Source organism: Passer domesticus, chromosome 3 (assembly GCF_036417665.1).
Source record: "Passer domesticus isolate bPasDom1 chromosome 3, bPasDom1.hap1, whole genome shotgun sequence".
NCBI classification, from domain to species: Eukaryota; Metazoa; Chordata; class Aves; order Passeriformes; family Passeridae; genus Passer; species Passer domesticus.
In genome coordinates, this window is record NC_087476.1 from 71,098,157 (window position 1) to 71,112,821 (window position 14,665).

General features: G+C 34.7%; 1 protein-coding gene across 6 annotated transcripts in view; it reads left to right on the top strand.

Annotated features, from left to right (window-relative positions):
• The window catches only part of SIPA1L2 (signal induced proliferation associated 1 like 2), a 254,937-nt gene that overhangs the window by 185,750 nt on the left and 54,522 nt on the right, over positions 1-14,665 (top strand). For all 6 annotated transcript variants that reach the window (XM_064413831.1, XM_064413834.1, XM_064413830.1 and 3 more), the window contains 4 exons: positions 3,677-3,810; positions 5,146-5,334; positions 10,097-10,271; positions 13,911-14,014. In XM_064413831.1, the coding sequence (XP_064269901.1) occupies positions 3,677-3,810; positions 5,146-5,334; positions 10,097-10,271; positions 13,911-14,014 (602 nt within the window). The remainder of the gene's footprint in view (positions 1-3,676; positions 3,811-5,145; positions 5,335-10,096; positions 10,272-13,910; positions 14,015-14,665) is intronic.

The following is a 14,665-nucleotide window of genomic DNA, read 5'->3' on the forward strand; positions in this document are numbered from 1 at the left end:
CAGTTTTCAGTTGAGAATTGTAAAAGCTAGAATATATTATCTCATTGTTTTGATTATCATTGATTTGTCCATTTCCCCTTGTGCAATTATCCTCATAATTCCTCAAGACTTGTTTATTATTACAGTGCTTTTTATTTGAGGGATTTGCAACCATTTAATGTTACTGACACTATCTGCTGATATGGGATTGAAAAAATGTCCTGAAACAGGCTTAGCAAGGTATTGCTATTAACTCAGTTTTGTACAATTAAGACTTTTGTGTTAGGAGAAAAATTGGCAACTATTCCTCAAAGTGAAAAAGTAAAAAATGACAAATATTTTAGCATCTCTCTAGATCTCAGCTAGAAAATAGCACTTATTTTATTCTTTTCTCCCAGCTGGTTCTTTTAAGCCAACACAAACACATTTTAAATGAGTTTAATGAGTTTGTACTTTTTGAAATTAAAAAAAGAAGATGCCTTGAATTAAGAATGTTTTCCCCAAATCCCAGAGTATCAGTAGCCATGCTATTGAATTTACTTCAGCTTTCTTACTTTTCTAGTTTATCTGTTTTATTTTAATGCATATAAATAGTGTGTTTGGGTTTGTGTCTTTTATGTTGTACAAGAAATTCATAGGTATCTGCACATACTTGTATTTTTCTGCTCAGTAATACTGCAGCCAAGAAATCTAGCAACTTTTCTAGATTTACATCAAAACGGAAAGCTCTAGACTTCTAACTGAGGAGTTTACCTTATGTCAAAGCCTGAATTATGCAGCTGTGGGGAGCTTTTATATTATTGGAAGTGTTTGATGTCTGAACTTCTCTTTTTCTCTCCCTCACTCTGTGTTCTCTGTAAAGTGCTGTTCCATTTAACAAAATTGCCCATTTAAACTCAAAGTTTTAATTTAACACTGGGAAGTCCATAAGGTACATTATTTATCCATGCAGGTAGAATTCTCAGACTGGGAAAGGAATTATCTGCTCATGCTCTCCAATGTCGTTAGAGAGCATGAGCAGATAATTTAATGCTTGCGCCTCTTTGATTCCAGGTGTTCCTTCCAAAAAAAGTTGTAATGTGCTGATGCTCATTTTCCTTCCACTAGGAGATGGATTGCAACCACCTACATACTTACAGATAGATTTTTGAAAGACTGCTGGAAACCTAATTTAAACTTTATTTGAGAAATACGTCTGTCCTTTATGTAGAGATGATTTCACTGTTTGCATTAATTCTGAGAGTATGGATAACTTCTTAGTGAAAGACATTTTGGAAAAAAACTTCTTTACACATTTCTGTAAATACATTATTTTTTAAAAAAGTACCAAACTAGCTAAAAAATGCTAGCAAAATGTTTTGCTTTTTTTTTGTCCTTTTTTTTTGTTTGTTGTTTTTTTTGTTTGTTTTTTTTTTGTTTTTTGTTTTGTTTTTTTAATCCAGACAATCTTTAAGGAGAAATTATTCAATTAATTGTTATTTAAAATAAGGTATTATAGCATAAATTGGATTGGAAGACATTTCTGCAGGCCATCCAGTCTAATTCCCTCTTTAAACTCTTATTCGCTTTAAATGTAGGTTCTGAATAAGTTGCTCAAAACCTGTTTCCCTTGAACTGTGGCTTTTTTGCAGTATCTAAGGATGGAGACTTCACAATCTCTCTTGGAGACCTGTTTGTGTTGTTCCCCCCACTCAAAGGCTGCATGTTGTGATGGTTGCATCTTGTTCTTTTACTTTGTACCTTGTACAGGAGCCTGTTTCTCCTTTCTCTACAACCTCCCATCAGTTTGTGGCATCCAGCAGTTATTTCCCCTGTTAATCTGCTCTTCTTCAGCTGCACAAGCCCATTTCTTTTAGCCTTTCCTCCTCTAATTCTAATTTCCAGCCCTCTAATTGTCTTTATAGCTCTCTGTTGGCCTTGTTCCACTCTGTGCAAAACTGGACACTGCTTCTCAAGTGCCCTCAAAAGTGCCAAAAAGAAAGGCATAATGCTCTCCTGAGCTGCTGCAATGCTCTTGCCCAGAGTGTGGTTGCTCTCCATCTCTGGTCTAGCTGGCTGCTGCAGCCTGTGCTCACATGGTCCCTCTTGCACAGTGAGGCTCCTGAGGCAGTGGGTTCCCAGCATGTTGGATGAGCTTGTTCTGTTCTACATGCATTTCTGTGTTGGTCTTCATAAGGCTTTTTCAGTCCATTTTCTTGGATTGTCAAAATGAGAGTTTGTTTTAAAGTGTCAGGTTGAAAACGTTAAGTGGTTTAAGAGTTGGTTCACATGTAGCTCAGCTGTCACAGCTCAGCAATAGCTGCCTCCAGGGGAAGAGGAGAGTGAGAAGTGAAGCACAGACACCCTACAGCTGTAGGACTCTACCTGTGCAGCTCTGCCTTTGGCTGGTTTTGTTAGAACTGCAAGGATTATGCATTTCCATGTCTGCTCTGTGCACATAATCCTGATTTGTTAAAAGCCTGCTGGTTATTCCCCTTCATCTGTTGCACCCATTTGCAGTCCTAACCCCCAGTACATGAACTCTTGTTTTAGAGCTTGGTCAGGGACAGCAACTTTTTGAGGATGAACTCCATTCCATAATTTAGATAATATCGAACCCTATTAAACAGTAACACTTCCACCACCTAATTCTGATAAACATTTTAGTAACTGGCCACTAATTGCAATTTGTATTACTGATTGTAGTTCTTTAAGGTCAACTGTCCAGCTGGTTTCTGCCCACCTTGTAATTTGCATGTCCAAACCGTGTCTTTTCAGTTCAGCTACACAGATACACTGTGGGAGACTGTGTGAAAAGCATTGCTAAAGCACAAGTGGGTGACATTCATTGCTCCTTCCTCATCCATAAAGCCAGTCACATCACTGCAGAAAACAACTGGATTGGTCATGCATGATTTGCATTCTTTAAATCTATGCAGGCTGTTTCCAAGTATCTTTTTGTCCTTCATGTGCCTGGAAAAGTCTTCCATGAGAATTTGTTCCTTAATCTCCCTGGGAACTAAAATTTATCGTGGCTGTTCCATGGCTTCCCAAACCCTCTTGCCCTTTTTTAAAGGTGGCTGTAACTACTCACTATTACCTTTCAAAGGTGATGAGGAGGAGCCTCAGCACAGGTCCTGATTGGTGACATGGATTTGAGTGTGTCTGGTCTCCTTAAATGGTCTCTAATGTGATCTTTCTCTTCAGCTCATAGTGCTTTACTCTCCCAGACTGGACCAGTTGCCTCAAGGATGAATTTAACTATTCATCAAACACTGAAGAGTTAGTAGACTCAGTTTTCCCTTGTTGAGAATGAGTTGCTGCTTGAAATGTAAAGTTGTAAATAAGAATAAGTCTTATTTGTTTGAAGACTTAGCTTTTATTCAAGATTATATGTAGATATAGTTTCTCCAAACTAGTTTCCTGCAGCATGAAATAAAAAGATTAATTTTATAGCAAAAAGGGAAAAAATATTTCATAGTAGCAGCAGTTGCAGTAATTTATGTGATATGAGTGACCATTTTGCTCATCAAAATTAGCATTTGTGATTTATGTACTTATTGTACAGTTCAGAAGATCACTCAGATATTGACAGACCTCATAGTCAATTAAAAATTATCTCTTTTTCTTGCTGCAGAATTTTTTTTTGAGTTATGATGAAAATTTTCTAGGGGATTCATACTTTACTCTTATCTCTTCATTCATTCCTGTGTAAAAGAGCATCAGAACTACTTTGGAATAGATGAAAATCTTGGACCTGTAGCAGTCAGCATCCGGAGGGAGAAGGTTGAAGATGCTAAGGAGAAAGAAGGATCTCAGTTCAACTATCGTATAGTTTTCAGGACAAGTGAGGTAATGTTCACTCCATAATTGTGCAAAGCAATGGAAAAGTTGACTTGAAGCTTAGGATACTAGTTGTGTGTCTGAGGGTGCATTGCTAACTTTGAAAGTAAATCTCTTAGTGGGAAAGGATGTTTCCTGTGCCATTAGTAAATGTAGTTGCTGCTGAACAAAGGTTTCCTTCTCTGTACGGCATACAATTTTTGTCTTTTGAGTTTTGAGTGAGCACCCAAAAGGAGGTAAGTTGGCTGAAAAGAGCTGCAAGGTGCAAGCAAGGGAACAGATGTTAACACAGCTAAAGATAAGTGTGGATCTGGCTGCTTGATGTTATGTTTCTAATGATAGAAAAGAAAGGGTAAGAAATGTAGGGATAAAAGGAGCTGTAAAATAGCAAAACTAGTACAATGACTTATTTGCAATTTTTTATTTTGTTTGAAAAGACTTTCTTAGAAGCTTTTTTGTGACATGTTTCTATGTACTCTATATGGATGATTTACAGAAGAAGTATTAATATATTTATAAAATAATGGTCTTATTTGAAAGAAGAATTTGCTTGCAGTTGTTGGGTATGAAGTCTCATAACTTTTATTTCAAGCAATTTAACATCTCTTGCAAAAAAATTTCTTTATCACCTTAGATTTGTATGAAAACACACAATGTTATTATTGTAGCAAACAACTGTAAATTTTTGGAATCCTTAGGACTACTGATTTTTATTTTGACTAAGAATATAGAGAAGTGTTAGCCAGACCTCCTGATATCACTGGGCTCTTGTGCTTTTCCAAACAGATGTAAAAACAAATATAGATGCAGATATAATTTTTGTTTTCAGTTTCGTTTTTTTATAGACAGAAAAGGAGTTCCAAAAATGGAAACCCAGTTGTAAGAAATTACTCTTTGTCAAGTCCAATGGAGATAGAGCAGCATAGATAAAATAATAGGTGAATGGGTTAAGTAAAGTTGTGATTGGCTGTAGCTTAGCTCACGTGTTCAGCCTGTGTTTGCTAGGGTTGTATGGCAGAATTCAGAATTAACTCTTTTAGTTTACTGGCATCTTTAATACTTTCCCATCTCCCAGAGAAGGAATATTCTTAGTAATTGTAATAAGTTGTTAACATACTTTATTAATTTCTTTAAGCAAAAAATGTGTTTGTCACTTAGAAATTGAAAGCTTGTCTGTTCTTTTAAAGTTGTTTACTAACTTTTTTTACTGGTTAAAAAAATAAAGTGAGGATGTTTTTCTTTCTATTTCTTTTTTCTATGCTTTTGCTAAACCCTGAACTTTTTATATCTAGGGTTTAGATTATTAGAGCTAAAAATGTTTTGTGTGTTTTACCTTTACTGCAGCTTACTACACTTAGAGGAGCAATTTTAGAAGATGCTATACCATCCACTGCTCGTCATGGCACAGCAAGAGGTCTGCCTCTCAAAGAGGTGCTGGAGTATGTAATACCAGAGCTGAGCATCCAGTGCCTGAGACAGGCTTCCAGCTCACCCAAAGTACCTGAGCAGCTGCTTAAACTGGATGAACAAGGGGTATGTAGCACATGGCCTTCTTCTTAAAGATTATTCCTTGGATAAATAGAAGAAAAAAGTTATTAAATATTTTGCAGACAGAGTTAATTAACATGGATCTGTAATGAAAGCCATCCCGTTTCTTTGTTTTAGAGAAACTTGCCTATTTTTCCACTGACAAAATTAGGTTTGCTTTTCTAAGCAAATACTTCTTAAAATACATTTCAGCTGAAGGAAATAAGTATTGGTCTATGGAGATTGTCTTTCAATGGCTGAGTGAAAGATTATTAAGTTTTAACATCAGTAAGAAGGGATTTTCACAATCTGTATTTGTACTTAAATATGTACAAATGTTGAATGCAAATGAAAATACATCTAACATTATTAGTATTGTGTGTGGGTAAGGAGGCAAAGCATGTTGTGTCTTAAGTCTCTGCATCTAAAATTTATGGGTTTTTTTGCAATACCATTTTATGATATGTATTTGTATTTTATCAATTTGGTGTATTCTCACTAGGATAGAATACTTCTGTATTCATAGAACTGAAATTGTGATTGAGACTACTGAATTAACTGCATGGTAATAAAATATTCGAATGGCTTAAATTTTGAGAGAAAATGGTAAGGTCTATTAGGTTCAATAAAAGTGAATCTGCTTCATTCAAAGCTAGTAGTTAAATGTATGGTTTCTGAATATTTTGTGAAGGACACACTTGTGATGGTTTTTAAAAAATGTTCATTTAAACTGAAGATTTTACTTTCTATGTGAAAGTCAGTATCTATCTGTTGAAGTCCAATCTGATGATTGAATCAGTTGACTATGATGGTGCTGTAGTTAATTTTTTTATTGCTGACTCAGTTTTGAGTGTAGTGATGGCATCTAACATCAGTGGTGTCTATCAGAATTCCATGAGCCTGTAACAATTGCTTGAAACAAAGCACGTGGAGTCAGAGGAACAGAATTGGTATTTTTTGGATGGATTGTTAAGCTATCTTTTATATGTTAATTTTAGTACTTTTGTTCACATTGTTGTTTGAGGATGGTGTTGATTTTCCTAAATGTTGTTGTTTTCTGCTGTGTTTGTCAGTTTTTCTAGTAAAACAATACAGGGAAATCAGAGGCACTGAATTCTGAACCCAAGAGTTCCAAGAGTTCTGAACCCAAGAGTTCCTGATGTGCTCTCGCTCTCTGCTGTTTGAGCTTCAGAGTTAGGTTTATCTAGTAAATAATATTCACTTCAGAGGGGCAATATGTTCAAGGCAGTATTGAGTATGACTGCGTTTGATCTGATCTGAATATTTCTCAAACTCACTAACAGTATTTCCCAAAAACTGGAAATTGAGATTGTCCATTGAACTGACCAAAGAGGTTCTTTAATCATCTCCTCATTTGGAGAAACAGCAGTATATAGCACTTCCTTTTATTTTGTGTGATCAGTTTTGAAATTCAGTCTTATTATTAAATGGGCTGTCAGCTGACAAAATGTAATATTAATATATCTTACGTACCACTTACTACAAGGTAATTACTTGAACATAGACAGAAAGCTGTGCAAAGAACTGCCATGAAATCCATTTTTGGTTTTAATCCTCTTAGGTACTTAATGCATTCAGTTTATTAATCAAGTAAATACAAAAAGAGTTATGCTTGGCAAGTGAAGGTGATGACTGGTGGAAATATCATGAATTTAAAAAGATGAATTATGATCTGGAAGATTAGTACTGTCACCAGAGTGATATGAATTTTGTCTAATGGAGTATTAAATGTTTGCATATTTCCATAGCCAACTGAAGACTACTTTGATGTTTTGATTTAATTCTCTACCTAGTTGATAATTTTTCTGTGAAATCTAATATGGATTATGAAGGAAATATGTGGCTAAATTTTGTCTCTAAAAATGGCAGTAGAAACCAGTTCTAAAACCTAATTTGAATACCTTAAGAAATTGCCTTTTTCCCAATTTATTCTGCCATATGATGCTCATTATTAAATTCAGCTGTATATTTGCAAGAAAATTCAACATTTTATCTGCTACTGTTGTTTTTTTAAGCTTTCTCCAACTTCCCCTTAGTTTCCCTTTCAAATTTCTGTTAATGGTTGATTATTGTATATGCTTTTTAGTTCCCCTCACATCTCTCTAGATATGCTCACTTCTCTCTAAGCTATAGGATAAAATTTAAAAAAAGACCAAAGAAATTACAATTGGTTGCAGTGACATTTAGTGGCAATTGTGTGTCTAATCTCTTTATGTTCCTTGATAGTAAAGACTCTAAAATCTTTACATAATGAACGTCAACAAGTTGTTGTTACATGATAAATAATTTGTGCAAAAATTTGACAGGATACCAAGTTTCAGTAGTGAGTGATTCTGACAAGAACAGAATCATTTTGAGTGAGGAAGGACTGCTATGCATCTTCAATACATATTACCCAATTAGCTAAATGGGTTTAGCAGGTTTTTTTGTGCTGTCATGTTATTAAATTGTTCTCAGTGTGAAATATAACTAAATGAAAAATTTCTGAATTGGAAATAGTGAAATTGGAACCACATCTGCAATCATTTACTTTAAAAGACTTGAATAAGCATGTGGTAGCATTTCAAAACTGGCAAACTTTATCAGTTTTAAATATTCTGATACTTCTTCATGCCAGTTAAATGCATGACATAAGAAGATCCTGCCAAAGCTCTTTGAGTTATTTCTCTTTTAGGCACTGACATTCTAAACCTTGATCTCTGCTTCTGCACAGCTACCATGATCTTGGCTGGGAGTTCTTTTACTCTGATCTTCTAATGTCATGGTTGTAAAGGGTTAGCACAGGGGAAGGAGGTTCAGATTACTGCAAATTAGCTTGCAGCTTGTTTAGCAATAGTGTTTTTTTATAGTATTGACTTTGTTCAGAATTGTATAGCGTCCACAGTGCTTGTCAGTCCACAAAGTCAAATCCCAGGATTAGTTCATGTCTTGGGCTGGTTTGTCTCAGATCCTCATTTTAAATGTGTCTTATCTCAATGTTTAAACTGTGAGATGCTGGATTGTTCTTTAAGATAGGTGTGTACTTCACTCCTGTTTGGAATACTATTGATATTCATGAACAAATGCAGGAATGACTGGCATCTGTAGAATGGAGAAGTGTGACTAGGCCAAATATTTTGCCCAGGTGCCTCCTTACTCTTAGTTCTTGTCCCTATTTTTGGTGGCTCCATTTAGCATTTAACTTCTCTACTTGTCAATTCTAGTGTGAAGTCAAGGAAATCGACCTAAATTCCCTGTGCTTTAAGTTAAACTGTTGGACACAGGGCTGGTATAGAGGTGACAGTGTGGTCACCATCATTTAAAGTCCTCTGGGATGTGTCAAGTAACAGCACTGCTTCCTGATAGCTAATGTTTGTTTGACCATTTATTTTGCAGTTTCCTTCATGAATTGTTCATGCTAGCTTTCTGCTGAATAAAATAGTCACCAGTAATCTGGAACCTTTTGTTAAATACCTAACTCTCTTTGAAATGGGGATCAAAGAAGCACTCTGGATGGGGATAGCACTTAATGCCAGTCAAAAGGAAATTTCAGGAGTGAACTAGTAGCTCCAGATTTCACTGGTCTGACTTGGGCAGCTCCTACAGTGCATCCATATCCCAGAATCCCCTTTTATCTCAGATGGTCATCTATCCTGTGCCATATCAAACTTACATCTTCTGTGTTCTAGGCTGGCCAGGTGAAACCTTATTCCTTATTCTGATCCTTCTCTCCTAACTGCTCTCTGATCAATGGCATTCTTCCAGGGCAGGTTCCACAGGAGCTCACCCCCACACAAAGCCTTTATCTCCTTAGGACTAAGGGGAGGCAGGCTGTCTTGTCACCTTTGCTCTAACAGAAACACATCCAGCCTTTGCATAACAGGCATTCTGGACACTAATCCTGAAGTTTGATTAAGAGAGGTCTACAGCTGGAGAGTTGATTTGAGTCATGAATATAGATAAGTGTCTGAAGGGAATCGGGTGTGACTGATGGTCTCTGTCAGTTTGTGAAGTGCTGGAGGGTGTTGGTTAAGAATAATAGGACTGATCCATCCACATGGAGGTTTCCTCTTTGTCAGCTTAAGTGTGCATAAAAGCTAAGAGGAAAACTATCTGCTCAAGAGTAATGATCTCTCTTTATACCTAATGTCTTAAAGTTTTTGTACTTTATCTTGAATAGATATGATTTGTGTTCCATAATTGAGAATCTCTTTAGTAAAACTATTTGACTGCAATCTAATTTCTTGTTTTAAGTATACTTTTAAAAATGGCAAATAGTTTTTAACAGTGCGTGTTTTTATGAAGATTACATAATAGGAATGACTGCTCAAAGGGGCTGTTTTAACTGAACTAGAGTGAGCTTTAAAGGATAAAAATGAGGGACAATAAACTCACCTTCTTTTAAATCCGAGAAAAAAAGACAAATATACAAATATTTCCAATTAAATTTTTCATACCGTAGCATGAAGTAGAGTGTGCTTCTATAGATAACAAAGTGAAAAGTCTTTGTACTGCTTTTATCTGTGTTTGAATAGTGCCAATCCAGTTTTCTTTCAAGAATTGGAGGGTGTCTTTTGTGGATTTTTTCTTTTTTGTTTTCGTCCTATGGTGACTCAATTTCCCAAATCAGAACACTTATTTTTTAATTTTCAGATGTCTTCTGTCAGGGGTTATAAGAGTGTTATATTTTAATTGTTAATATTTATTCTACTATTGACTTTCATTTGCTTCTGTAAATTTTCCTTTTTTATTTAATTTTTAATTTCAGCTGAGTTTTCAACATAAGATTGGTATCCTTTACTGCAAAGCAGGCCAAAGCACAGAAGAAGAAATGTATAACAACGAGATGGCAGGACCAGCTTTTGAAGAGTTCCTTGATCTACTGGGCCAGAGAGTACGGCTAAAAGGATTCAGTAAATACAGGGCTCAGCTAGATAATAAAAGTAAGTTATGTTTCAAGCTGTGGGAGAAAGGGTACTGATCCAGTTGATCTTCTGCAAATTATGTTGTCTTTTCCTGCTCTTGACTTTGGGTTTTGAATAGTAGGATTATATGGTAATTGAGGAAGATGAAGCATACGGTAAGAACATGTATCAAACCTTTTCTGAAAGATCATTTACTTTTTCTGTGGCATTAGTAGAACTGAAAATCAAAGCAATTTATTTCGTTTGTTTTCATTTAGTTAAAATCATACTACATGAGTAATATTTCCCCAGGCACACTTTAACGTCTTATTCTTTCAAAGGCAATAAAAATATATGTATTTCAAAATATAGAGCAATTTATCTTATTTCAGCTAAACATACATGCTTACTTTTACCCAACACACACAAGCAGTCGTTTCCTGGTTTCTCACACATGCACAGCAAGCATATCCCCATTTGTCAGCTGATAATTTTTAATCTGCCTCAGTGCTGTAGTCAGTACTGCCTTTTCCTTGGGTCTTTTCAGTTGCCTAAGTGCAGTAGTATAAAAATTTAATTGTGCAAATTGGTTGGATTTTGTAGCAAAATAGGAACTGAAGTATTGCTGTTTAAAAAAGTCAATGATAAGTTAAGACACTTCTTTATTAGTACTGTTTTTACTGCCCTTAAATTTAACTTAAATTAATTCTTAATGATGTTTTAACAGGATTTTGACAGCTGATCATATGAGCTGTGATCTAAGGATACCTAGTTATTAATCTACTTCATTTTAACATAGTGTCAACCTAGTATAAGCACCATATTTATTTCCAATAATGTTATTGCCTTTTTGCTTAAATCCGTGCTAGTTTCCCTTTAATAATTTGAGCTTTTTAGAGACTATTTCAGTACCGAATAATAACAAATAATTTTTCAAATTATTTTTTAGAAATACATATTAACATGCTGGGGATGTCAGACTTGTGAAGTGAATTGATAAATAGGGCTGAAAAATCGAAAGGAGTAAGGGGTGTTCGGGTTTTCTTTTTTTTCCCCAATCAGAGCATGACTGAATGTCACCTAGTAAATTGTATATATGACAATAAATGCTGGTCTGTCAGCAAATTCAGTTTCTGTAATCGCTGTGCTTCAGTATGAGCTTACATTGCTGATCAGCATTGTGTAGCTATCAGTCAGTAACGTGATTTCAATGTTTTACACAGGCTGTGTGCCATTAACTATATTGTCCTGTCAGAGTGTATCCTCATAGTTTGCAACAGGCAAAATGGAATTAAGAATTCAAAAAGATACAGTCTTTAATATTATATTAAATGTAAAGTACTGGCTTAAGTATCACATTTTTATTATACTTGTTTTTAAATATAACGATGTATTACTGTGTGTTGTATTTAGACTTTGATTATACATTGTTCTGACTGCCTGCAGGTTCAGAGAAGTGTAATAATGTAGTGTCTGAGAGCTATATTTTTTGTAGACACAGTATTTCAGTAAAAAATCTTGCTTAGTTCTTATAGGAGTAAAATTTATTAAGTTTTTATATTCTCAAATGCTTGACTAGCTGTGAAGTTTTTCTCTAAAAATTTCTCTTTTTAGAATTTGTTTGTTTTAAAAAATTGTTTATTTAGTATTTGGGTAAGTGATTGGTCCATTTCTTATGTAAGAGAGAAAGTAGAATGACTTAATGGGTTGCCCTGTCTGGCAAATAAGCCCCTACCTCTTGTGTCCTCACTGACCCTGCAGTTTGTGAGTCGAGATTAAGGGAGTTCAGTGAGTGAAGGGAAGAAAGGAAGAATAACACCCCCAAAAAAACCTCCCAAACAAACAAAAACTCCAAAACAAACAACAAAAAACCCACCAATCAATAATGAAAGCACAACCCACCACTACATCAATCAGGCATTAATACAACTGATGCAAAGGCAATCACTCTGTACCTGCCATGAGCTGACTGATGCCCAGCCCTTCTCTGAGCAACAACTACCGTGAAAGAACTCTCCCTGCTCCAATTTTCCTGCAGAGCATGACTTTATAGGGCATGGGGTATGTTTTTGATCCTTTTGATTGGCTGTCTCCTCCCAAGCCCGTGGCCAGCCCAGCACAATTCCTGGGATGGGAGACAGTGTGGGGCAGAGCGGTGCTGGTGCTGTGCGGGCACTGTTGAGCCACAGCTGAACCATCGGTGTGCTACCAGCACTGCTTTGGTCACACAGGCAGCACGCAGCACCACGTGGGCTGCTATGAGGAATTATAGCTGCATCCAAGCCAGACCCAGTGCAAATGTTCAGAACATACGGAATGTATTAACTATAAATTCTCTTCTGCCCTTCTTTACTGCAGTTTTAGTGGCATGCAGTTCCAAACTGCGAGATAAAGAAATAAGAAAATTAAATGAAACTGTACCAATTCAATACTATATAGTTTGTTCAGTAGATGTTTTAAAACATATCAGTCTACTGGAAACGAGATAAAATGTTTTATTGTGGGAACATATTTTCTTTTTCTATCTCTTCAAAACTGTCTTTCTAAAATGCCACTGAAAAGTTATAGTGGAATTCTATTTTCTGCTAAGATTTTGAAATAGAAGAGTGCAATAAGGTTTCCTTCTTTTAGCAACATTCAAGTAACAGACTTCAGTTGAAATTATGCTTTTTTATTTCTTATGCAACTACAATACCGTAATCTGTGTTTAATAAATTAAGTTAATTTAATTATCATACAGGCATAACTGATACACCTAGCACAATCACATATGAATGTGCTCCTAATTGTATACACACAAATATTTTTAGATTTAGGGCTGCAGATAAAGATGTGTATGTTTATATAAATTTATATACTTTTAACAGGAGAACTAACATGGCAAATTGATTTCTTTTTGGAATATAATTACTATTCAAAAGAGATCAAAACTCCAAAACCTTAAACAGTGTGTTAAAGAGTGTACTGGAGAATATTTATTGCTGTAGATAACATAAAATTATATTAAAAATAAGTGAACTTGAAAAAAGAGAAGAAAAATTGGCATTTTCTTGACTCAATAGAGTGTTCAATAGAGTGAAAGCTTAAACTTTCTTAAAAGTTCAATTGAAACTCATTTACATGAGTAAATGATGTAAACATCACAAAATGCTAACTATTAATAAACTTTCTAAATAAAAGAAATTGTTAATTCATATAATAAATTTATTTAAATAATTTTAAAAATATATATATTATGCACATGTTTTATGTTTAAAAAATGTCTGATCTGCAACATGTGTTTTGATGTTAGGTTTGAAATAGCCAGTTCACTTTTGGTAAAGTATGGGTTTAGTCAATTGTCCTTATTATTGTTGAAATCAAAGAAATACATGTTCTATAAAGCTACACTGAAGTAGTGTAGTGTTTTGTTTTTATTGTGATATACCAATATATTTAAAATTAGTTTATTTAGGTCTCAGAGACAGCAAACTCTTTGGGTTTTTTTCTGCAGGACCCCTCTATGTCCATAATACAAAAATAAAGACTAGGTTTTTGGCTGATGGAAACTGGTTTTGTTCAATTGTAAAAAATACATAAGTTGTTTAAATAGATTTAAATCACAGCATGCAGAATGGTGTCCTGAAAAGTAGTGTGAATGTTTTAATTTACTGACCTTGTGATTAAATTAATTTTCAGCTGATTCAACAGGAACTCATTCCCTCTATACTACCTATAAAGATTATGAATTAATGTTTCATGTATCAACAATGCTTCCATACATGCCCAGTAACAGGCAACAGGTATGTCTTTTTAGCTTTTCATTGTAATTTTATAATATAAATGTCTGACATTGAGTGTTGGTGTTTTTTAATAGTATTGCTTGAAATTGGAATTGTTTTAAAAGAAGTATGACTCAATTATATTTATTTTCTTGAAATATTGTAATAAGTTAGAAGTCTTATAAGATTTTTATTATATATAATTCAGGAACTTATCCCATGTACCCTATTTCATTGTATTATTGAAAGGCAGTATTGCCTCTGGTGAATATGTTTTTTCAGTTTGGACTGAATTCACATCTTATGTATGTTTTAAACATTGAATGGAATGAATCTTGAAAATAGTCTTCTGGTTAAAGTATGCATGAAAAAAAAAATTAAAACTATTCCACTTAATAATTATATTACACATCTTGAAATGTTTATTAATGTGTGAGGTTAGTAATAGTTTTTAACTATATCCTTCAAGGTGTCTGTGAAAACAGAAAATTGCAGTATATTTTTCTTATTTCTAGATAATTCCCTTTGTTTATATAATAATTCAGAGTGTCTTCAAAGCATTAAGGATGGCTAAAAAACAGCACAGCATCCAAAGTGTGCAGTGCACCAGTAAGGTTACTCTGTCTTGCCTGTCTAAGATATTTCTTGTGACTTAATTAAACGTACAAGCAC